This window comes from Varanus komodoensis, unplaced genomic scaffold (assembly GCF_004798865.1).
Source record: "Varanus komodoensis strain SLA01 unplaced genomic scaffold, ASM479886v1 scaffold55, whole genome shotgun sequence".
Lineage (NCBI taxonomy): Eukaryota > Metazoa > Chordata > Lepidosauria > Squamata > Varanidae > Varanus > Varanus komodoensis.
This window is the reverse complement of record NW_025336157.1, coordinates 679,342-704,192: the sequence shown is the minus strand read 5'-3', so window position 1 is coordinate 704,192 and position 24,851 is coordinate 679,342. Positions and strand designations below refer to the sequence as shown.

At 55.4% G+C, this 24,851-nt stretch overlaps 1 protein-coding gene across 1 annotated transcript in view; it reads right to left on the bottom strand.

The window, feature by feature from the left end:
• The window catches only part of SPTBN2 (spectrin beta, non-erythrocytic 2), a 61,159-nt gene that overhangs the window by 17,792 nt on the left and 18,516 nt on the right, over positions 1-24,851 (bottom strand). The window contains exons 5-21 of the mRNA XM_044448750.1: positions 23,694-23,787; positions 18,612-18,763; positions 14,680-14,853; positions 12,873-12,964; positions 11,606-11,686; positions 10,668-10,783; positions 9,977-10,089; positions 9,328-9,515; positions 8,461-8,578; positions 7,896-8,054; positions 6,394-6,696; positions 5,680-5,833; positions 4,183-5,053; positions 3,572-3,709; positions 2,016-2,772; positions 1,274-1,476; positions 856-946 (exon numbers count right to left, since the gene is read on the bottom strand). Coding sequence (XP_044304685.1) covers positions 856-946; positions 1,274-1,476; positions 2,016-2,772; positions 3,572-3,709; positions 4,183-5,053; positions 5,680-5,833; positions 6,394-6,696; positions 7,896-8,054; positions 8,461-8,578; positions 9,328-9,515; positions 9,977-10,089; positions 10,668-10,783; positions 11,606-11,686; positions 12,873-12,964; positions 14,680-14,853; positions 18,612-18,763; positions 23,694-23,787 — 3,804 coding nt within the window. The remainder of the gene's footprint in view (positions 1-855; positions 947-1,273; positions 1,477-2,015; positions 2,773-3,571; positions 3,710-4,182; positions 5,054-5,679; positions 5,834-6,393; positions 6,697-7,895; positions 8,055-8,460; positions 8,579-9,327; positions 9,516-9,976; positions 10,090-10,667; positions 10,784-11,605; positions 11,687-12,872; positions 12,965-14,679; positions 14,854-18,611; positions 18,764-23,693; positions 23,788-24,851) is intronic.

Below are 24,851 nucleotides of genomic sequence, written 5' to 3'. Positions count from 1 at the left end.
GATCACTCTCGCCTCCCAAACTGCCTCGTGCCGAGACCGCCTCTAAACAAGGCTATGCACCTGCTCTGGCCGACGGCGGCAGGTTTGTCTCAGCACTGAGCTGGGGAAAATGACCTGCTATTCCACAACAAAACCTTTAGGTGGCACTGTTGGGGCTGGAGAATAACAAGATTACGCAAGTGGAAAAAAGGATGTTTTGTTTGTTAACAATACAATACTGTATTTTCTCTGCTCGCAACTTTCTTGCCCAAAGCACTCCTTAGCCACAGGACTGAAACTGGACAGTTCCAATGCTGCCTAAAAAAACTGGCAAGAAAAGGAGCAGGAATGACAAGTGCAGAATCGCACACCCCTTGTAGCAAAGTGTCAAAACTGGAAAGAGCCCCTGCGAGAAACTAGAAAGGCAAGGCACACGAAGGGAGGGGGTGGAAACAAAAGAGCTGGGGGTGTGCCGGGACCCCCACCCCAATGCCACGCTGCATCTGCAATTTCGCACCTGCACCTTCCATCCTAGAACCTCAAATATCCTTCTTTCTCCAGGTTTTGGACCATGAATAATATTGTTGGGTATGAATCCCAAACAGTTCCACCCCCATAAAAGAAAACTCCCCCCCCCAAAAAAAAAGCCCAGTGAAGTGCACACGGTGGCCACAGACTGCTGGACTTTTGGAGGGGAGGGAGAAGCCACATGGAAAACTAGGTGGTACAAGAATTCAAAAGGAAGATGGAGACGGCTGGCAGGAGCGGTGAGGGAGTTCTCCACGCTGCAACATTTTATCGCAGGGCCTGCTCCCGCTTTGTTGCCCACCAAGGAAGCTGGCACCTCTGCCCTCATCCTCCGCCGCCCCGGCTCACCTCTTGGCAGTCCTGCAAAAAGTGTTGTAGCTCCCGATTGTCGCGAAGCCGGGCCAGGAGATCCTGGGCTGCTTCCTGGTTTTTCCTGTGCCTGAACGAGAGGGACAGTTCGTGTTCAGCTTCTGCATATTTCTAGGGAGGGTTGACCTGTAAGCGCGTTTTGATGCCGCCGGCTGCCTGGCGTCCCAACAGCGGGAAAAGGCGGGGCGCAAATAAAGATGAGCAGGTCTTGAACCAGGACTCAGGAGGACAAGTTCCTAGTCCTCACTCGGCCATGAGAGTCACGGGGTGACTCGGGGCCGGTCGCGGACTCTCAGCCCACGTGCCAATCCTGGCCTGCCTCCGTCCAGCTCCCTGCACGGCTTCCCTCCCAAGGATGGATCCAGCACTTCCAGGCGGCGTTCGCTCCCTCGCTCACCGGCTGTCGATGGAATTGACTTTCTCCTGGATCTTGTCTGCGTGGAGGCCGTCCTCCAGGATCAGCTTCCTCCCAGAGTCCACGAGCCCCTTGATCCGCTCTCCGTTGGCTTCCATGGTGGCCATGAAGTCCTCGTGCTTTTTGATGGCCGCCTCGGCTGCTTGGAGGGATCCGGGCATGCTTGTATGGGTCAGCACGTACTCCTGCAGGGGAGACAGCGTCGATTGACCAACTGATCGAAAACGTCTGTTTCCCAGCGTATATCCAGTGAGGATCTCTGCAGACGGCGTGCAGAGAATAAAACAGAACGGCTGGATCCACAGCAGCACGGGAACCCTAACGTCAAGCGCATCTAAAGACATGCAGTAAAAACATCAGAACCGTTAAAAGGCTGGGCAAATAAATAGGTCGAAAGGAATCAAGGGTTGGCAGCCAGCACAGCTCTCGAAATAAGTCTTCCCAAGACAACATCTGGTTTTCTTGCACCTCTAATTATCTTTTTACAAATGATTTTTGGAAAGATTAGAGTTTTCTCTTTTGAAAGCCGGCAAACACGGCGCGCTTCCCCGACCTTTGTGGGCGGACCGGTGACAAGCTTTTAGGCTGACGGCAAGCCCGGGACAAAAGCTCAGTCCGGCGGAGGACTACAACCCCCAGCATTCCTGACCCTCGGCCAGGTTGGCCGAGGCCACTGGGTGCAAAAGGAGGGGCCCGTGGCGACGCCCCCCCCTCCGTGCGTTACCTGGTTGCTGAGCACCCCCTCCACTTGCTTGGTGTCCCTCAGGAAGACCTGGAAGCTGTAGGCCCGCGAGAGCAGCTGGTGCCGGTTCTCCCACATCTGGCTGAGCTCGCTCCAGCCGGTGTCGAGCGCCTGGAGGCGCTGCTGCAGGAACATGTGCTGTGCGTCGGTGTGGCCCTGCGTCACCTCCTCGCCCATGGCCTGCAGCCGCCGGTAGTCGCCCCGGTAGTGCTCCACCTCGTTGCGGATGGTCTCGTGCTGGCTCAGCAGGTGCTCGGCCTCCGGCAGGGTGGCGGGGACGTCCTCCGAGGCCACGGCTGTCTGGGTGCGCAGCAGCCAGGCCTGGAAGTCGTCCAGGTCGCGCAGGAAGCCCTGCAGCTTGCTGGCCTCGCCCAGCGACTCCTCGCGGCGCCGCATGGTCCCCCGCAGCTCGCCCCAGGTGCCGTCGACCTCGGACAGGCAGGCCAGGATGGCCGGGGCCTGCTCCGGGTGCTGGGCTGCCAGCCGGGCCGCCTCCTCCCGCAGGTCCTGCACCTTGCCCTGGATGGCCTCCAGGTCCCGCTCCATGCCCGCCAGCTTCCGCTGCAGAGCCATCACGCCGGCCAGGTCGTTGCCCAGGCCCTGGGTGGACTCGATCACCTTGGTCTTCTCCCGCATCCAGGCCTTGGTCTCGTTGCACTCCAGGTAGTAGTTCTGGATGCTGAGCACCGACGTCAGGGCCTCCCTCTTGCGGCTGGCCAGGGCCTGGAACTGCTGCCACCTGCGAGCCGAGTGGGGAGACCCGGATCCTGTTTAACATCCCTGTGGCTGCGCGCCCGCTTTTTTGCATGAAGGGGAAATGCACGGGCTTTCAGGCAGGGACGGGGCACCCCAGAACCAGGAGCTGAAGCCAGCCCCCTGGCCTTGCAGGGGTGGCTACGCCCCCTTCCCTCCCTTTCCCCCAGGCACCAAGAGTCTGGTGGGTTTCCCAGCTGGTGTGTGCTTTTCCACCTTGCTACGGCCTGGTGGCAGGCAGGCAGAGCAACACCCTCAAAAATGCATCCCTGCCCCTCCCGCCACCAGAAAGGGACCCCGAGAACTCCTCCAAAACTCCGATCAGAGCACCCCACTTGCTGCTCGAAAGAGAAACTATTTTCCGCAGACCTCGAAGGAAGGGGCTCCGCTTTCCCCTGCTCTGGTCCTCAGACTGCCTGACCTTAGAATCGTGGAATCGTGGAGTTGGAAGGGGCCACGAAGGCCACTGGGTCCACCCCCTGCTGTTGCAGGACACCAGTTCACACCATCCCACTCAGGTGGCTGCCCAGTTTCCCTTTGAATGCCTCCGGTGTGGGAGAGCCCCCCACCTCTCCGGGCAGCCGGTCCCACTGTCCTATCGCTCTGACAGTGAGGAAGCTTTTCCTGATGTCCAGCCTGACTCTGGGTTGCTGTAACTTGAACTGATTATTCTGTGCCCTGCCCTCCAGGAGGAGCGAGAAGAGATCTCGGCCTGCCTCTCTGCGGCAGACCTTCTTCCCCGTCCCACCGGACCCCCTGCACCCACACTCCCCTCCGAGCCCCACCTGGTGTTGAGCTGCTCCTGCGTCGCCCGGATGCTCTCCTTGTTCCTGTGGTCCGTGCCCAGGAGCCGACTCGCAATCTCGTTCACGGCCGCGATGCGAGAGGCCAAGTTGTTCATCTCCGGCTCCAGGGTCTCAAACCTGGGATGAGGCAGAAATCGAGGGAAGCCGGCTCAGAAAGGCCTCGCCATGCCAGAGGAGGGATGGCGCTGCATTCAGGACAGTCTGTCCCTGAAACAGGGGCCCGTCCCCCATGGGACGGTATCCTCGCGGAAGTCACCCCGATCCTTCCCCGTTCAAGTTCTCTGCCGGAAGTCAGAGGCTTCCTGTCCTGCCTGGGAAACCCTTTTAAGACTCTCCCCTCTGCGCAAACTCTTCTCTTTGTGCCGTTTTAAAGTTGCTTCTTTATACAGAGTTTCCAAACCGTTCTGACGTTTAACAAAAATTAAGACGTGTTTAAATGGTTCCAGAGGCAGCTCAGAAACATGCAATACAGAACGGTGTTGAAAATACGACATGACTCTCTCTCTTTGGGAAACAAGGCATCCAATGAAGTACTTCCTTAAGACCCTCTCTCTCGTGGGTCACGACAGAAAGCGGGCTGATCCGCTCACCTCTGCTGGACGACTTCGAGGTCCTCCAGCTTCTCCGGGACGTCCATCGTCTCGATCCAGTACTCCCGCTCGCCAATCCAGAGCCCGCACGCATCCGCCTCGCTGAACATCTTGTAGAGGTTGAGGGCGTCCTGCAGGGCTCTCTTGCGGTGCTCGGCCAGCGTCACCAGCTCCTCGTAGCGCTGCTCCAGCGCAGGCAGGCGCCCGTCCACCTCGGGGCAGCGGGCGAAGGCGGCCGGCAGGCTGCGGGCCTGCTCGTGCAGGGCATCCAGCACAGGCCGGTGGCTGTGCACCTCCTCCTCCACGTCCTTGTGCTTCCTCACCAGGCTCTGGGTGGAGTATTCGTCGTGGCCCACCTCGGAGCTCGACACCAGGCGGAGCACGTCCAGCAGCCAGGCCTCCATGTCGTTCGTGTCCGCTTGGAACTGGTAGAGGTTGGAGGCCTGCAGGAGGCCCTGCTCCCGCTCGCTCGAGAGGGCCTGCAGGTGCTCCCACTGGTCCTCGATCTCCCGGATGCGCTCGGCTACCTCGGCGGCACCGAAGTGGCCCTCGGCGACCAGCTGCCGGCCTTCGGCGATGCTTTGCTGCAGCGGGCCGGCGCGGCCGCTCATCTCGTCGCAGAAGGCGTTGTGCTTGCTGGTCAGGCGCAGGACGCTGGTCAGGTCCTTGCCGAAGTCGTCCGAGGAGATGATCTGGCTCTGCTCCCGGATCCAGGCCTCCTCCTCGCCCATGTCCCAGAAGAACTTCCAGAGGCGGCGCGACTCCTCCAGCTTGGCACGCCGCTCTGCCGCCAGCGCCACCAGCTCCCGGTAGCACCGGTCGAGAGTTTCCACCCGTTCCTGGACCAGCTGGGGATCGCAGGGCTTGTACCCTGCGGACGGCAAAGGAGACCACGGTAGCAGCACGCGCGTCTGGAGGATCGGCTCCCCGGCTCTTTCTGGACTTGACCTGAGGCTGAGCAGAGCCAAACCCTTTCCAGCCACACCTAAAGGACACATCTGGGGACTGCCCTTCGCTGTGATTTCAGACCAGACTAGGTCTGGACACGGCAGTCGCCATCAGCATCGTCAGAGACCCTTAAAAGGCTGCTCAGACTTTGCTCCCCAAGCCCACCCTCCTTTGCAAGCTTCGCCCCACCTGGAGGTGACCGGGGGGGGGGGGGGGGCAGAAGGACCTTCTTGTTATCGCCTATTTTTATCGCGGATAACAAAGGGATTCCCTGAGTGGAGTCCCGAGTCACGTGCGCTCAGCCGGTGCCCGGAAGTGTGGTGCCCCTTTTTCTGCTTCCCCAAAGGAGAGACACGGAAGGGGAAGCGAAGGCAGCCAGGCGCTCGGTCGGATCTGCAGGCCGGCCTGCCAAATCACATCTTGCACAGAGCTGCTGCGAACCACTTAAAATCCTCAAAGGAAAGGCGAAGGGGAGAGGCCAGAATGGGACCGGAGGGGGACTAAGGGGCGCTCCCCCCCCTCCTGAAGCCCCAGGGAGGCGGGCCTCACCCTCTCCAGGCACTGCAAAGCGCTGGGCGGCCGTGCTGATGGCTTTCACCCGCTTGGCCTGGATCGCGATGTCGGCCTCCACCAGCGCGTGGATCTGCAGAAGGTCCTCCACGCTGTGCAAATGCTTCCCGAAGTCCTGAGACTGGAGGCGGCCCTGTGGAAAAGCGGCACAGGGAGCGGGGACGGAAGCGGGTCAGGCTCGGCCACCCCTGCTTCTCCAGCCCAGCAGAACTGTCCCCCGGACCAACGCCGAGGCCAGCGAATCTTCCGCAGCTCTGCTCCGGACGCAACCGGGAGAGGACACCCCTGTGCAAAACGGGCCCCCTGCTTCAAGCTGCACTGCAGCCTGTCGGAGGCGCCCTGCCGGGGAAGGTGGGACCAGACCCCAAAGTCCGCGGGGACCTCCTTCGGGCACATTCTCTCCGCAGCATCCTTTCCCTCCCTGCCCTCACCGGAAACGGACGGAACGCCTTCTCCCGGGTGAGAAGGTTCCCCTTCCGTCGTCTGCACCAAGCCGCGGAGGAGCAGAACTGTCCCTCGAAAGGGAAGGGAGCATAGCTACTCGGAAGCCCATCTGCCACGACCCCAGAGGAGGCAGGCAGGCAGGCAGCGAGCATGCCTCAGGCCCGCTGCCCGGGCGTCACGTGCAGCTCTGCTCGGCTCGCACGGCTTCCGCACCTGGCGTGGATGCCGCCCCCACCCCCCCGGCCATACCTTCATCTCCTCCAGCCAGTCCATGAGGTAGGCAAGGTCCTGCAGCATCTTCTGCAGCTCCAGGTGCAGCCTCAGGTGCTCGCGGCGGGCCGCCACCAGCTCCCACAGGTAATCCCAAAGCCGGGCCACGTTGTTCTTCCGCGCCAGCACCCGCTTGAGGTCGTGGTAGCCCTCGGCCTCCAGCTCGGCCGCCACGGCGGTGACGGCGGCCACCCGCTCGCTGTAGGCCACGATGTCTGTCTCGATGGCCTCGTGCTTCCGCACGGCGGCCTCCACCGCCGACATGTCCGACCCGAAGTTGTCCTGCGGGCCGTGGAGGCGGACAGACGGCGGTCATTCCCTCCCGCGGCAAATGCCACCGCCCTGCGCAGATCCTATGAGTCGGGGGTCTTTAAGGAGTGCAATTAAATTAAGGAGTTGGTTGAAGGACGCCGGGCTGCGGTGCGGCTGGGAGCTGGGCTCCAGTTCCCCCTTAAGGCACACGCTGACCCCCCCTGCCTCGCCCTCCCATGACGGGGGCGAGATGGGCAATCGTTCCAGCACTGATGACAGGCCCCATCCTTGATTTAAGAAAGCCTTTTAATTATCCGGTTCTTTTAATGTTTAATGGGTTTTAATGTGTTTTACACCGCACGCCGTGCTATTTTGATTTCTGTTTTACTTGTTGTAAAACCAGCCCGAGATGCTAGTATAGGGACTGTGTGCCAGTGTGGTGTGGTGGTGAAGAGCGCGGGACTGGGACTCAGGCGGTCCGGGGTCGAGTCCCCGCTCAGCCGTGGAGCCAACGGGGGGTGACTCCGCCGGCTTGCCTCTGCTTGGGTCCTGTCTGGATGCACGCAAAGGCCCAAAGAATGGGAGCAAGGAAGGGGAAAGCAGCACAGAGGTGAAAGCACAGGTCACTGTGGGGTGAGAGAGGCAGCGTGGTGCAGTGGTTAAGAACTTGGGACTGGGACTCAGATGATCCGGGGTCGAGTCCCCACTCAGCCATGGAGCCCACTGGGTGACTCTGGGCCAGTCACAGGCTCTCAGCCCAGCCTGCCTCACAGATTTGTTGTTGTGGGGATAAGATGAAGGAGGAGATGTAAGCTGCCTTGTGCCCTTTGCAGGAAAAAGGCAGGATATAAATCAAATAAATAAATAAATAAATGCTATGAATGAATGAATGAATGAATGAATGTCTAAGCTACGGGGCTCACTGTGCTTCCATCTGAAGTTGCCGCAATATTTATGCATTTTTATTCTGCACCTTATCAAAAAAAGCTCCTAGAGTGGCCCGCATAAAGCCAGAGTCCCTGTCGGCAAAGGTTTACAAACTGAAAAGGCACGACATGCAAGGAAAAGGGATGAGGAGGGAAGAGGAGTAAAAACGCCCCCTTTCAACGGAGCTGGTGGAATGGGCCTGATTGCCCCTCACAGTGTTGCCAGGAATGGCTGCCGGTGACCCACAGGAGGGGCGGCCCTGCCTTGCACACAGGCTCCCCCCGCCTCTGCGCAGAACCCACCTGGGAGACGAGGCGCTGGTTCTCGCTCAGCCAGGTCTCACGCATGGCCGCTTTGCGGTCGAAGCGGGCGGCCAGCTGCTCCAGCTTCTCCTGCCGGATCAGCTCGTTGCGCAGCGCCAGCTCCCGCTCGTGCTCGGCTTTCTCCAGCCTCTCCCAGCCCTGGGGACAGAGAAGGGAAAGAACAAGCTGGCCACCAACTCTCCCCCTCCGAAAAGAGCCCCCCGGGACACAACTCTGCGTCTGCAGAAAAATTCCTGTGATCCCCAGCATTCCCACGGCCAGAGGGAACTGTGGAACTTCTTCTCTATTTTATTTTATTTTATTAAAACTTTTATATACCATCCACAATCAGCCAAATCATTCTCTGAACGGTTTTAATGTGCTTTTCTGTCCAAACATGTCCACGAGTGCGCACTGAATTTCTAAAAGCTATTCTGCTCAACGCACAGCGTATTTTTCTTTCCTTTAGAATTAGAATCGCAGTGGTTGTAGGAAGTTAGAACAGGAGGTGCGCCAGAATCTACCCAAGCATGTTTCGGAGGGGAGAGGGCCGATGGGGTCTTGCCTTGTTAATGTCGGAGATGAGTCGCCCTTCCCGGGGTGTGTAAACCTTCTGGTTGTTAGCCCTCATTTTGCTTTGGATGGTGAAAAGCAGAACTTCAAGGTTGCCCTTCTCTGTGAACCTGGGAATGGAATGATAAGAGAAAAACGAGGGGAAAGCTCAGGCCAAGAGCAAAAGTGGACATTTGGAGAGACTGGGAGTGCGAAAAGGCTGGATCCAGCGGGAGGCGTTGTTGCGATGGGGCGGCACAGAAACGTTTTAAACAAAAATAAATAAATAAAATGGGGACACCCTAAGCATCCTGCTTGACTTCATTTTGTCTATTTTTAAATGCACGATGAGCAGAAATTTCACAGCAGTTACCGATCCGTCATCGTGCCCAATATAGACATGAGGCGTTTTGCCCATGAGCACATTTTTACAAGCCCGTGTCCTTGCATCCTAATTTCTGAATGCTATTTTCCTTGATACACATGGTTGGTCTGTGTTGTTTCTGAAAAACTCTGAGAAGCTCCAATTTTGAAGTTAGCTGACTTGTTTTAGGAAGTACAAACTCAGACAGGTGCATTTATTAAATTTTAAGTTGTCCTATTGCTTGCAAGAAGCCCAAAGCAACGCACACGCCCCTCCTCTCCCATTCATCCTCACAACAACCCTGTGAGGGAGGCTAGGATGAGACACTCAGCAACTTCACGGCCAAGGGAGGTCTCGAACGGGGGCTTTTCCAAGTCCCGTTTAAACACCGTAAGCCCTGCAGTGCATCCAAAGGAAGCGGAATTATTCTGCCCCCTTCCGCACGGGCGCCGGAGGGTGTGAAAGAAAGCCCCCTCCGGGCCCCCTCAGCAATGGGCTCAGGGCGGCCCGACGTACTTGGGGGGCTTTTCCACGGTGCGGTAGGTGTTGAAGGCCTGCAGCTGATTCTGCACCCCGCTCAGGCAGTTGGCCAGCTTCCGGTCGTTCAGCGTCAGGATGGTTTGCTCGATCCACTGCAGGAGGTCGGAGGCCAGCGTCTCGTACTTCTCGATGAGCTTGTCCGCCTCGATGGCGTAGTCCAGCACCTGCCGGGGGAACCGCGTCACCGCGGGCGCTGGGCCCCCCGCGAAAGGGCCGCCGGCCTGGGGCCGCTGTGCCGCTCCCAGCCCGAGGCCGGAGCTCCACCACGTGACCCAGCCAGGGACAAATTCCCCCGTCTCCCCTTTGCCAGCCGCCGGGCTCCCTCCCTCCCTGGCCAGCACGGAGGCGCACACAGCCGGCCTCTTCGCAGGCCAGGAAGAGCCCGCAGGCTTGAAACTTGGCTGCAGTCCCTTCCCGAGGCGTCTTGGAGGTTTTTCCCCGGCGATTCCCAGGTAGTTTGCACGCCTTGAAGCCCCCGCTCACGCCGACAAAACGGCGCCTCGTCTCCCCCAACGGCCCAGCTTCGTTTCTGCCCGCCCCCCCCCCCACACACGCCCGGCGACATCTGGATGGAAGCGCGTCCCAGCACCACCCTCCCTCAAGGCCTCCGTTCGGCCCGAGGTACCTTCCCGATGCGCTTCCCTTCCACGGCTAACGCCTTCATCTTGGAGAAGTAGTGGTAATACGTCGCCACGTAAGTGATGATGGACTTCTCATCCGGCTGGTCCACGTTCACATCTAGGGAGCAGCAGGAGGAGGGGAGATGTGGGAGAGGCTGGGGGAACTGGGGGAAGACCGAGCCCGTTTGCTCGAGGGGAAACGCCTGGATTCCCCCACATGCCACACAGGGCAAGGAGGAAGCCAGAGCTCCAGATGTAACCATCTGTCCGTCCGTCCGTCCGTCCTTTTTCTTCCTATCTCTTGCATTTTGTTCTTTTCTTCCTCTTTATTTTTTAAATGGTGTTCCAGGAACGAGAGAACGACTCTAAGATCTGCGAGACGTGGCAGGAGTCCCCCAAATCTTGTGTTTTGCCCCAATTCCCCATCACACACAATTTTAAAGTCTTTCTTCCCCACCCTCCCTCTTTCGTCTTAGCATTCACGGTCGAGAACCTCTCCCGATCGTTGTGTTCCTCCCTTTGCTCTGAGGTTAACCCGCATGCCTCAGTCTGCCCATCCTGTGCAATGGGCCCCTGCTCTGGAGAGAACCCCATGGTCCTGCCTGCGGTGACTCCTTCCTTGGGAATTATGCTTTGCTGCCCTGCCCTGCGCCCCGTCGGGCCCAGCAGACACCAGCCGGCACCGGCAGAACCCACCTTCCGGGTCCAGGAGCTTGGTGAGGCCCAGTTCCTTTTCGGCAATGTTGAAGGCATTCTGAAGGTTGTAGTGGGCGTTGCATTTCTTCAGGTTATCGATGTCTATCAGGTCTGGCCTGTTGCAAAGGAAAAAGTGAAAATGGACACACCCCAGGAATGTAAGACTTGCCCGGCTGGGTCAGAATCACAGGTCTGAACGGCCTAGTGCTGTGTTACCGACGACGGACAGCCGACTGCATCCAGAAGCTTGCAAGCAGAGGGTTTCCCTGCCTTTGAGCCCTGACTCTTCTGTGCACGGCAGTCGTGGGCAATAGCCACAGACAGACCGATGTTCTCCGCATCCACAGTAAACCCTCTGGCAAAACTACAGCATCTCCCAGCAAGGGGTCCCATCTCCCCTCCCCTTTTCTTTTATCGTTTGGCCTGTCCTAAGCGCGTTCCAGCCACCTTCGCCTGATAGCCCCAGAGTCTCTCGTTTCCATAAAATGAAAAATAGAATTCTCTCCAAACAATGGGCACGAGGAGCAAAGCTGCTTCTGCTGCACGGCGTTTATTCAGCACTGAAGCCACGCCTGACACAACTGCACAAAGTGCCGACCCACAAGGAGGAGACCGGAAAACCCAACGTGGCTGAGCAGAGACGGGGAGACACAGGCAGGGTCGTGTGTATCCTGCGATGCCCTCAGTGGCAGAAAAGCAACCAAAAGCGGCACTGCCCATTTTCTGGCACCCCATTCTACTTTTGTAAAGCCAAGTTTCTAGTCCTCATGACCGGGCATTTATGAGAAATGCTCAAGGGGCTGCAAAAGCAGACGGGATTGCTTCATATATTTTGAAGTAAGTGAATAAGCACTATCAGCTAAAGCAAGGCCCACTGCCATCAAGACGAGGCCTCATAAAGCTGTCAGTCCAGAGGCTAAAACTATTCAATCACTGACCTGTGTTTGTGTACAATTGCATTGAAAGCCAGGCCGTCCCGCCAGCTGGTGGTAAAGTTGTGGATGTTTACATTCGGGTACCTGCAAACAGAAAAGGATTGTAGGGAAGGGACCAGAACAGATGCTCCAATACAATGGATTCGGTGCAAGATCAATTTTGATTTATCAGTAAGGGGTGAATCAGGTAGCACTAATCCATAGCAATACTAATCCGTACTGTTGGACACAGAGCAAGAGTGTTTTGTCATCTCTGAAAAACTACAAAAAATGGCCCAAACAGGTCTTACTCCAGGGACCCCCAAGCCAGAGAGGTACCTGTGCGAGTTCCCCAACGTGTGGTGCCCACGGGTGCCTCATTTTTTAAATTGTCTCCATGTTTTGAAAAGATGCATACATGGATTTGTATGAAACACACACACATTTCTAGCAATTATAAATAAGTTTCCCCAGAAGTGGACCACATATCCGAAGAAATATCTCTTTGAAGTTGGTAGCTACAAGCCACCCATTCATACATTAAAAGTGTTTGAAAAGCTTCATTCCACTGTCTTATAAGCTACGAATGTTTATCCTTCCAATGTCGGTCTTAATTTTCTAAAATTATCGGTCATTTACGTGTCAAAAGGGAATCCATTTACGTATCCTTGCACTTAATTTCCATGAGAAAGTTAATTTAGAAGAACAGGTCCATTCGTACAAATTGAAGACTGCTCAAGTACAAAGATATTATTCAGATATTATCTTTTTCCTGCAAAAATTCCAAGACACTTTACATAATCCTTGTCCTATTTATCTTCACAACAACCCTGCGAGGGAGGACGCATCAACTATATGGCATCACTGCCAATCACTCAATCCCTTATTAAAAAGAAGAACTGCAGTGCCCCATAAACATAAAACAAACGTTTTCCTTCAATAAGAGGCAAATAAGAGGCAGAGATGTGACAGCAATCTCAGCATTTTATGAGATTCCCACAGTTTGGCTAAGTCTTAAATGTGCCTCTGGGTCCAAAAGGTTGGGAAGCTCTGCCCTAGTGTGAGATGCTTGGCCATTAGCAATTGAGCTTCTGAACATGTACAGAGTGCCTTTCGTGGCTGCCTTTCTTCTAGCTCCTGGCTTCTAGCAACATCGATCCCTGACATGGTGGAAAACAAAACAGGAGAATCTGGGTTGTGTCCCACCCAGTTGGGCAGGATTAGGCCTCATGGGGGGGGGGGGCAGAAACTAGCGACAGGTGAGTCCCCAATGCTCCAAATTTCACCTTACCCAGCTGTTTTCATCTGGCACCACAGTAATAATGCATCCTTTGCAGATTTTTTCTCTTTATTGTCCTCTGTCTCGACACTGATATCCTGGATCTACAGGGGATGACAAAACAATAAGATATAATCACCAACAGGATGCCAATTTCGATTTAAAAACCTGTGCCAAGCCCAGCCAAATTCTGCACCCAGCTAAAACAAGGCATAATTCTGCAGCCAGCACAAAGCGAGACAATATTATGCGATTCTTATGTTGCGTCTCTTTACTCTGATTTTGCATTTATGTTCACTTTTAAACCATTTTCTCCGGTATCTCCAAAGAGTTCTAATGTGACTTATAAAAGTCAATAAATGCAGGCAGGCAAAAGCCCCACAACAGACAGTTGGCATTTTTTTCGTCTTTTTCAAAACTTTTTCTATCTAATCATGCACTGCCAGCCATTAAAGTCGTTCAGTGTATAACATTAAACATGAAAAACTAACAGCAAAAAATATAGTGGCTACATTCGCTCAACACAACCCTGTGAACCAGGCTTCTCCTCCCCCGCCCCCGCCCCTCTCAGTTCCCTGGACAATATTCCCCTGTCCTTCAGAGCAAAATCTGTCTTGTTTCTCCTTCCACACTCTGATCATGACAACTTTGTGTTCACCTCTGTTTTGTTTTCACTTCTGGATACAAAAAAATACACAATGGAGACTGCCCTTTTTCTTTCAGACCCAAAACGTTGTGAAGTCGCGTCCGTAATTTTTCTCTTGCGTCAGTCCTTTGCAAATCCGCTCTTCCGGCTGTCCAACCTGTGTTGCCTGGCACAGGTTTTACCTCGTTAATTTTCACGTATATTGCTTATTCTACTCTGGGGCTTCTTTTGACAGAGGAAATTGACAAGCCAAGAACGCGCACAGGATAGCTGTAAGCACGCACTTGCACGCTTGTGAAAGACTGGGAAAACCACAAATACGTCCGTGCAATTTTCTGCAGCGGAACCATTTTTTAAAAGGGTGGCCGGTGATCAGTTATCCACCAGGAATCGGTGGATCCTAGCCCCCCGGCGCTGGCGAAGGAGCTGCCGCTCGCAGTGGCATGAACAAGATGGCAAAAGGCGACTGGAATTTTTGCTGCTCCTGCCAAACAGCTCAGCTCAATCCCCCCACCCCCCCAGTGAAATCAATCCCCTGGGTTCAGATGATCTGACACCCCAGCATGGATCCAAGCAGGTCTTTAACAATCCAAGGTCATCCGGCTAGTTTGCTGCCCTGGAATAAGCCAAGCTGCACAAGGTATTCCAGATTTCAACATCTCAGCGACCTCCTCTGGCTGATTACTCCCAGTGGGTTCTTGTGTCGTGCAAAGTCAATCCATGCGATGGGAATCTTTTTTTCTTTTGATATTAAAAAGTGCAGACGGATGGAGACATTCAAATTATACAATTCAAAGACATCTCTCATCTTCACCAGTGTTCGGAAGATGGTTAAGCACGGAAGTGAGGTGGGCTTCCCTTTCTTTTGACAATATTACAAGCTCGCAAGGCGTCTTACAACTTCCGGAAATATTCTTCAGGCAACCCCTCCATCCGCATGCTTTTAAGAGCGACTTAGTGGCCATGAGGGCTAGAAACATGCCTTCATGTTGTGGATCCCCTCGTCTGAAATGAAAGTGGATGTTTTGGGGGGGAAAGGAGTCTGCATATACACTACCCTGGTCTCTCCTTCTGTGTATTTGGCACACAATTGTTTCTGGACCAAAGGTGGAGGGCCGGGCCAAGTGGAGAGCGAGGAGGAGGGAGACGGGAGATGCGAGGCTGGCACGGTACCTGGAAGCGGAGGATGATGGTCCAGATAAGACCCAACGTCAGGCGATGATTCCCATCGACGATGTCGTGAGACCCCATATTCTCCAGGTGGACGCGCTGTTCCTTTAAGAACTGCAGGGCCTTGTCCACATTTTCCAGGCAGTGGATGCGCATCCGGCCCTTGGTGGGCTTCGGCTAGCAGGCAAGAGAGAGAGAGAGATGGATTGATTAATTAATTGGAATCAAGACCATTGGAGAGGTTCTGACTAGCGGCAGCATGTCCCACAGTTGGCCAACTTAGAGTAGCCGGGGTCTTCTCGGTGGTGGCGCCCACCTTGGCGGAATAAGGTGGTCTTTGGGAGGCGCCAACTCTAGCCGGCTTCAGGCACCAACCAGAGACACATTTCCTTCCCTCCCTGAGTGAACTTCGCTTGCTGTTGCGATGTTGTATTGCTTTCAAAAGGTGTTCATGTTTGAAAAAGTGTTTTGGAAGGATTTGCTGCGGGAAGCTTGTTTCGCCCCTACCTGACAGAGAGAACATCTCTAAAACTTTGAAATGAAGAACTGGTAGTTCCACTTCGCATTTTTCCTCCTCCCTTTCAAACCCTTTCCTTTTGTGTCGTGCTGTTCTGAATTATAGGCCAGAGGGCAAGGACTGTCTCAGTATTATTTATCCTTGTAAGTCACTCTGACAGCCTTTTTGGCGGACGATCTCAGTACAGAAAACCTTAAATAAATAGATAATAAATGACATCCACGACTGGGCAGAGTCCCCAAGCTGAACCTCAATTCAGCTTATCTTTTAACAGATGCGTGTTTCAACAGAAATATAGCCTACAAACCCCGGACTAGCTCTGGGAAAGAAAAAGAAATTGAGAAGGAAGAGGGAAAATGCAAAACGCCAATGCCAGTTCTTAGCTTCCGAGTCCTTGTGGCTGTGCTTTCCTAGGAAGCCGGCCACTGCAACCCCTCAGTGGCCTTTGGTCCTCCGATTGGTGGACAAGTCCCAGAGTCCCTGAGCACGTCCAGAGTGCCTTCCGCATGTCACCAAGCCTGCCCATGGTTACAGGAAAGGGATTTCAAAATCCCTTCCAAAACGTAGGAGTCTCAGGCCTTCCCTCTCCTTGAGGTTAGTTACCCCTGGATATGTTGGACTGCTACTCCCATCCTCCACAGCAGGCCCAGACACGTGCCTGGAAATAGGAGTTGGAGCCCAGCACCTCTGAGAGATGGGGAAAGGCCGCTCACTTGGGCTCCTGAGTCTCCCTCTCAAAATCCTTGTTCCGTAATTACGGCCCTGGTTGCATTTTCCTTTGCAAATTCCTTTCGACTGGTTTAAAGCTCTCGTCCATGAAACAAAGTTAATGATCACAATTAAGTAATATCCTTAATAACCTTTCCGAGGTGCCGTGACCTGAACAGACACGGGATCCCAAGTGCAGCCACGCGGCAGATTCGTGCGGGGACCTCCCGGTACTGGGCGTCGGATCGCTGATTCCTTTGCCAAGGAAATTCAGCCGTGCCGGCTCCAGGTTTCGGAGGGTCCCCGGCGAGGCTTTCCCATGAGCCCCCTCCACTCAGGGACTCACACGGAAGACCCCTTGGCACTCCACTTCCTTGCCGCCACCGCCACCTCAGCCGGGGCAAGCGACGGAGACGAGGAGGCGCAATTCCCAGAGCTCCTGTCTCTTTCTCCCATCACAGACCCCTCCGTGTTCTCTGCGCAGAGGAATTCTGCTTCCAAAAATGCTCAGCACGCCTACAGTCCAAAATATGCCAAGCCCTGCACCAGGCGGGCAGGCAGCCGGTTAGACCAGCCTCCCGACACAGCATTCCCAGTCGGCGTTGCCGGAAGAGCTTTGTCTGGGTGCCGCCGAGGTTCGACCCCCCACCCTCCAGGGAGGGACAGGTCAGGCGCCTGCCTAGCAGAATTTCCTCTCTGCCTGTGAACGCAAAACCATGCCGCTGGATGGAAGAGCAGAGACGCCCCAGCAAAGGACAGCAAAATGAGACGAGCGGAGGAGGAAAAGCCAGCAAGGGGCTGGGAGGGAAACCCCAGGCAGAAATGAGGACTAGGATGCTGCGACGGGTGGCCGTTTGCAGTCCGCAGGAGGAAGTCAGACAACGTCCCACCACCAACTGCACGGCAGCCCATTTGCATGCAAGCGTCTGGACGAGGAGCCCGCCTTGCTCAGCAGTTCAGCTGCCAAGCTCACTCTGGATGGCTTTGGGCCAGCCTAGCCTACCTCACAGGGCTGCTGTGAAAATAAAACGGGGAGAAGGCCGAGTAAGAAATGCAAGATCTGAGTGTAATAACATCAGACCAGAGACCCATCTTCTCCCACAAGTGCTCACGGGACACCCATAAGCAGACCAGGAATGCAACAGCACCTTCGTACCCATGTTCCCCAGCAACTAGTCGCCCTAGGCACACTGTCTCTGATCCTGGAGGCAGCCTGTGGCCCCAGGGGCTGGTAGTCTCGGATGGCCTGATCCTCCACAGATGTGACTAATCCCCTTTAAAAACCACCCCCATCCGTACCATTGCGTAACAGCAATTTTTATAGCTTCACTACGCAAGGTGAGAAGAGATGCTCACCTACCACAGGTGTGGGCCTTCTTACAAGTCGTTTTCACTAGAATCTGAGATCCACCACCCAGAGCCTGAGGCTGAAGACAGACACTCACGATTAAAGAATTTGAGCCCGGGAATGTGGCAGAACTGAATGGGGCTCACAGGCTTCCACTTCTGAGCACACCTGCTATCCCCCAGCTCCGGTGTGGGGCTCTGGAAACTGCTTTGTTGCCACTTTCACAAAGCCACCAAGTCAGGAATCCAGCTGATCTATTTGCGTGATCCCGAACAACCTAACCCTAAACCAAGTTCCCGAGCGCAGTCCCAAAACACACACAGCTCCCGGTCAACAACCCCGATCGAGCAGTTTCCATCTCGCCCTGGAGAGACTCAGCAAATGAGTGTTGTGGGAATTCATTCTGCATTCCTTTAAGTGCCCATCCGAGCTGGGGCAGATGGGTCTGGATGGTCCAAGGCAGCCTGCTTGGTTCCCTTCACCCTGTGGCGCCTGGGGCATCTTCTAGCTAGCTGCGGGATCTCCCCGTGAACATCTGCCAGAAATCCAGCAGGCAGAAAAATCTCCTGCCAAGTTGCCAGGCAAGACGGATCTTGTTGCCAGGCTGCCGGGAAACCGGAAAAACTGCCCTGCTTAGCCTGGGAATGGGCTGTTCCGCGCTCACCTGCAAGGGCAGCGAAATGTGGAATTGTGGGAACAGGTGTGCACCTCCTGCGGAGGAGGTGATCGGGGTTAGTCTCACCTGAGCAGAGCTAAGAGACGTGGCCAGGATGGAGAAAGCCTGCTCTTCTCTAAGGGCCCCTTGCAAGTTTTATTCCCTGGCCACAAATTTATATATTTAATTTTTTATTTATTCGTCGAAAGCTTTTATATACCATCCCATTCGTAACACCTTTTTCTTAACATAAATGTATACATAAAAAAGAATGTGAAACAAAGCAAACCAAAATAAACAGAACAAGCCAAACCAAAATGAACAAAGTTGCCAAGAGAATTTTAAACAGATACAACCTACACATTCAATCCCCAGAACTATCTATCTTCCTGCCTTTCAGCACTTTGCGAGTGGAACAGAAAAGGAATCACCGATCTATACAACAGGTCCATCTTCCCGATCCCTCAGATCTGCTGCTGCTTTTCTTTTTCCTTCCCAAACTCCCCTCGACTCCCATTAGTCAAGCTGAGCGTACTCAAGTTTCCCTTTCTCAGTGACGTCTTCTACTTGAAACACTTCTTCAATGGGACATGTATCGTGGAGATAAATTTGTATTTCGGCTTGCTTTAAAGTGCACTGAAATGCTGAAACTGTTGCTTGGGCCCAAGGCGGCTGCGGGCAGAACTGTCCGCGTCTCAGCCACTCACCAGCTGCTCCCCTGAGAGGACCTCCAGGAGGCGCAGGAGCATCCGTCCGTCACGCAGATCGCTGTACAGGTCGCTGATGCGGCAGGTGACGCGGGCCAGGTGAGAATTGACCCATTTGGTGAACGTTTTCTTCTGCACAGCCTCTCGCTCATCTGCAACACAAAGTGCACGCCATTCAGTGTGCCGCTCTCTCCCCACAACCCAGTTAGCCGCCAGATGCCCAAACTGGACGCTTTCCTGTTCTTGCTTCCTCCGTGAAACAAACCCCATCATCCCCACCCAACCGCAGGCCAGGCTTGTAATTTCTGCCCTACCGAAGGGTATACCTCGCCTTCGGCCTGCCAGTCGCCAGCGGCCATTGACTGAGCCGCTGTGATGTCACAGGATGTCCGGGAATGTTCCATGTGCCCCAGAGCAGGCGCTCAGACGCAGCGTTTGCTTACAAGCCCATGTATATCCTCTGAGCTTTTTTCGTTCTCCAGAATCCCATCAAGCATGTTGGAACACTGTCCCAAACCTCGATGGGCCCTTTTTCCTTTTTGCAAGAATCCCAAAGCAGTTGGCACAGTCGTCTGCACAACCACCTGGGGAGGTGGGCCCAGCTGAGATTTCCTGGCCCAAAATCATCCGGTGAGCTGCTCAGCTCAGTGGCAAAAAGAAATCAGGTCTCCCGCATCGCAGTCCGACCACAGTCCGACCTCTACGCCGCATGGGCTTTTCGTTGCCAAAATAGGAACTCGCGCCACAGGAATATCCAGTGCCGGTTGGAGAGGGAGCTGCACCTGAACACCCAGGTCCAATTCCTGCCATCTGCAGGTAGAAGGAGCAGGTACCAGACGTGGCCAGGTCAGAGTTGGATGTGGGTACAGAATATTTGACCGCAGAATGCCAATTTGGAGCGACTTTCCGGCTTGCATTCCAACGGTGGCAGGCACAACAGGGGCCAAGATACCCTCAAATCCCAGCATTTTTCTTTAGGTTAAACCCTTCACTACCAGCAGCCAACCCTTCGGGGGTTCAGTCCTTTAGAAATGGGGAGAATCGGGGGGCTGCACAAAAGCTGGGGAACCGCTTGTCGGGAGAAAGTCAGTGGGTCCAGAGGAAGGGATGAGACTTGGATTTGGCCCCAGGACTAAAATTCTGCGCCCCTGCGGCAGGCAAGGTATATACAGCCTTGGAGGACACGGGGCGGGCTATAAATGGAACAAACGGACAGGGCAGACTTCACGGAGCTACTTGTTTCTTGTATGTTGCTAACAGGCCACACAATGCAAAATAGGAATGCCGGCTTTCCCGCAAGCGATGTGCACAATGTTCGTTAAACGTTTACGGACCTCCTACTTTCCTTTCAGTATCTCAGAAAGGAACCAATGCTGCTGTATTGGTAATATGCAAATGGGCGTCATCTTTTAATTCATTAAACAACAGATCACCAAATCAAGTGCAAACACTTTTATCAGCCAGGAGCCCATTGTTATCATCACTCGGTTGGCCGTCTCAGCCTTCCTAGCAATCTTTAACTTCTTATCTGGCAGGGTTTCTGTGCCTTCAGGAGTCATTAAGATCTATTCTGCTATTTTTTAGGTACCAAGCCAAAAAACAAACAAACAAAAATTCTCGTTCTCCCAGGTCTTCTGGGTATTTTATCGCCATTTATACGCTGCCTTTGTTCCTCTTGCAAGAAATACACGTTTTCCTTTATTTTACCCTAGTAACTCCTCTATTTAGCCCCTAGCCAATGTCGGGGCTAGGAGAATGAGACATAGATTGAAGGAGTCTGCCGTCACTGCTTCCAGAAATCCACTAGGCAGGCTTAGACAAAGTGCCTGTTCTGGGCCTCTGTTTCCGCCCTTTGTGCATGGTGTGAGGTGTGGATGGAGGACCTCTTGGAACCCAGGGCCTGAAATCAACTTCCGACAGCTCCTCATGGAGAGGAAAGCACAACCCAGTAGAAGAAATGGCTGAAAGCAAGGAGGACAGAGCGAGCCAAAAAAATTCCTCAACAAGCCCCGCGCATCGTAGCAGGCGGCAACACGACGCAGCTCCAGCAGAATTTTTTTCCAGGAATCCCCTACGGGCCCGTGACAGCTGCCCAACTACACCGATCGTTCACGCTCGCTCGGCGGCACACCTGCCAGTGCCGGAAGTCACCCTGCCGTCGCAGGAGGGGGTCGCCTGGCCTGGTTTCAGCCGACAGTCGCCTTGCCCTGGGGAGGTGGTGGCGGCGATGTCGGCCGTTCCTCCCCGGCCGCCCGCGCGGCTGGCATTTGCCCCGCAGCCCAAGCGGGTGCCGCAACATCGCCCCGGCTGGCCGTGCGTGGCAGCGCATGCGGAGGCAGCCACTGCCGGGCTGAGGGCCCAGGCTGAATCACCGGGACGTGTCTGAGCAGGGCTTCTGCTGGGCTGGTCTTTGGAAAGCGAGGCTTCCTCAGGGAGCCCCGGCGGTGTCTCTCCAGGCCTCCCTGAGCCCTCCCCGCTTCGGCAGAGGGCTGGACGGGAGCCCCCACTCCACCGCCCAGCATCGGGCCCACGCGTCCGCTCGGCGGGCTGCACCTCGGCGAGGAAAGGCCTGCCTTCGAGGCCTTAAAAATGTTTTTTGCAGTCCCCAGCTTATCCTGGACAATGGCCCCCCTCTCTCTCAACTGCTAGAGGAGGAGAGCAGCGACTCATTCTGGCTTACAAAAAGCTGCCCCCAGAAATCGCTGTTCGGATTAGATCCTACAGCTACAAAGAGGCATTTTCTCCCTACCAGAAAATTAAGACTAGGGGTCTCTCTTGCACCAATGTACCTGCAGCACCTTTCCTGGTGCCCCCCGGGCTCCCTGCCCCTTGAAATTCTTAAACCCAGAGGACTAGAAGATTGGCGTGAACAGCGCCACCTTCTGAGCCAACTTTATTTGGGTTCAGAGGGAGTTGGATTTTGGAGTTCAGGCATCTCCTGCACTTTGTACTTAAGTAGTTGGCCAAGAGCGATTTTTTTATGCTCACCAGTTTGCATACTGGGAAAAGGGCACATGTGAGCAACGGGGCCTACTACAGCGGCCATTTCATGACTCGACAAGCCCCCTGCCACCACGGAGGCCATTTTGTGGGAGTGGCCACGAGATTCTTTCCAAGCTAGCTGGCATCCATCAGGCAGCTAAGTCACCTGAAAGATACAAAAGCCTGCAGGACACACGTGGGCCCGTTTCAACCCCAGTCCAAATTGGGCCTCAACAAACAACAGCGTTCGGAAATCAGCGTTCTGCCTCTCTCTCTCTCTCTCGCCCCCGGGACACGCGGCTTCTGCTGACCTCAGGCCTTCGCCAGGCTTCAGCATAAAACGACATCAAAAGGGAGGCTCCGATAGGAAAGTGCTGAACTAGAAGCGATCAGCACATCCGATTCCATTCATTCCAGTCTCCATCCCAACGCTGGGTTTCTTTCCCGTTGCAGGTGCATAATCCACACAGCCCAGCTGAGAGACTCATGTTCCGTGCCGGCAATTACCCAACCGACCAGGGCGCTCTCTTCTTATTTGGCATACATTTGGGCCCTGCGTGGAAGTCGCGGCCTGCCACTCCCCTTGTATTTCAGGTTTGCTTCGGCCTGTTATTTACGCCGTTTTCTACCTCTCCTAATGAGAACAACTCCATCCATCCATCCGGAGGCAGGAGAGCCGATTTACAGCACGCAGCAGTCTGGAAATGGTGACCCAGCGCGAAAAGCTGACGAAGGACTACAGAAAGGCTGCTATTGATTGGGCTCCTATATTCCAGGATTAAGCCCTGGAAACAGGCGCCGGGGCCGAGGCTCTGGCACGAGATTAACCCACCTCCCAAATCCCAGAGATGTGGGCAAGGACCCAGGAGGTTTTGCATCACTGCGAGATCACATGCAGCAATTGGCAAACCCCGCATGAAACTCGAAAGCCGTTACGTCCTCCTTCCTCTTCCCCGGCCTCCCGGTTGGTTTCCCTGCGAAACCTACACAAGCTGCCCTAAAATAGAGCCTGTGGCCACAACTCTGAAGTACCAGATCCCGCAAATTCAACCCCCCACCCCCCCGCATGGCTGTCCTCCCCAAACGCAGCATCTCAGAGCTGGGTTTGCTGGCCAGCGGAGTCGGCGCACGGCCCGAAAAGCAAATGAGGTGGAAGGCACGGGTGGGGTCTGGAAGAGCAGCCTATAGGCAGAAAACTGCTCATACAGTCTTCTTACGTGCCCGTGCAAAATTCCAGCCTTTCCTGTAATATACTTTTGGGTGGAAACATTTCACGAGATCGTATCTTTGTGCTAAATGAGGGCCGCCGGCCGGCTGTGCGCGAGAGGATCGTGATTCCGGAGAAACTGTCACCAGACAGTGCGACCGGGTCCTTGTGCATCTGTCGGCTAAGAAACGCGGCGCTGCGTGGGGCACCTGAAGCCCTCAGATGGCAGGGAGCACGCGGGTCGGAGCCTCCGAGGCAAGGAAAGGTGCTTTCCCACTTCCTGAGCCTTTCATGGAGGATTTACGTTAAGCCCCGCTTGGCTTCTCCGGCAATGTTTTGTGCAATGTTTCAAAGTATGTCTGCAGTGCGAATGTTGAATCTGGTGGGGAGACGCGTCGCTTGACAGGTAGGAGAGTAATCTTTCAAGCGAGTGACGGGGACAGGGAGGACGCCAAGGGTCAAGGTGCTGCTGGCTGAATCGGGGCGGGGGAGAGCAGCGTGGGCCGGGAGGGGGCCCAGAGGCGGGTGTCCAAGCGACGCGCTTCTGTGTTTGCCCAGCGATTGTCCGGCCAGGCGCCTGCCCTTCCTGTCTCTTCTGTCAAGGTCTCCCGACCCACCTCTGGCCTGCTTCCCTCTGTCAGGACAGCTGGGGGGCAGCGATAGGTCCCACAGCCTTCAGCCCAGGCAGGGGGCGGCTGGCCACCGCCCCCAGGAAGCTCTGCCAGGCAGTCCGGGGCAAAACCAACGCGCCCCAGGCTAATTGCTGGCAGCCCCCGAAGGATCGGGGTCAGGGTCGGGGTCCGCCCACTGCCGCCCCGGGACCGGCTCCCTGCTCATAATGCCCCCAGCCCCCTCCCTCGAGGGGAGCCCCCGCGCCTCCCCCGATCCCCTACCTTGAAGCTGCTTGAACCTGCCCTCCAGGACGTTGGCATACTGGATCGCGTTGATGAAGGCTGCGGGAGAGAGCTCCGGCGGGGGAGAAGGGCCCTGGAGCACCTCCATCGGCTCCGGCTCGGGGTGGAACATCCTCGCGCTGGGGCTCTCGGGCGGCCCCCGCACACGGCCCGTGGCTGGGCCCAGGTAGCAGGAAAGAGCAGTGGCCGGCACCTTGGAGTGAGTGGCGTGTCGCGTCGCGTCGGAGGGAGGGAGGGAGCGAGGCCGCTTCCCCCTCCCAGGCGAGGGAGGCAGTCCGGGCACATTTACATAAAAACAGGTTGGGCTGCCCTGAGCGGCAGAGGGGGTGTGTGCGAGTGTGCATGCATGCATGTGCGAGTGCGTGCGTGCGTGTGTGTGTGTGGAGCCCCAGCAAACCTGGAAGGGGATGCCGGCTGGGCAACCTGCCCGCCGGCCTGCCCGCCCACCCCCCAGCCTGAAACTGGCGGATCTCAGCCCGCGCCCTTCGGCTTCTAGTCCCAGTCCTAAGCCAGAGGTGAGGCCTTGCAGGTGAAGGCAAGCAAGGGGGGAAGAAGGACCGCCGGCCGCCCAGACCCCCTTGCAGGAGCCTTCCGGGGTTTTATCCAGGGCTGGGTTTGAAAACAGAAACGAAGATGCCTGAGAGAGCAAGCGGCAGTCGCCTTTTCCGGCTTGGGAATCCGTGACCCCGTGAAGGACATCAGGAGCTGCCTCAGACTGCGCCCACCTGGCCCGATATTGTCAGCACAGGCTGGCAGCAGCCGCCCCCAGGAGTTCCAGAGAGGAGTTTTCTCGCTTTTAGCTGGGGAGGCCGGGATCGGACTCAGCCAGGGCGCCTCACCTGTAATCTCAGGTGTGCTGCTACTTTGTAAGCCGGGCAGGGGAATACCGGCTGGGCAGAGTTTCTGCATTCAAAATGGGCTCTATCCAAACATTTTCTGCTCCCCGCCCCGTAAAGGGAAATGCTGAGCACAGGACCTCCAGAACCATCCCAAAGGCTTACGTAAGTCTGCCTCTCTCGTCGCTCTTTCCGCAATCTGCAAAATGGGTATAATAAGCTGGGAATCGCAGTCAGCAAAAACAAAGCCCGCAAGAATAAGAATTAAAATGTTCTGGAGACATGGAAGTATTTCGGTTTG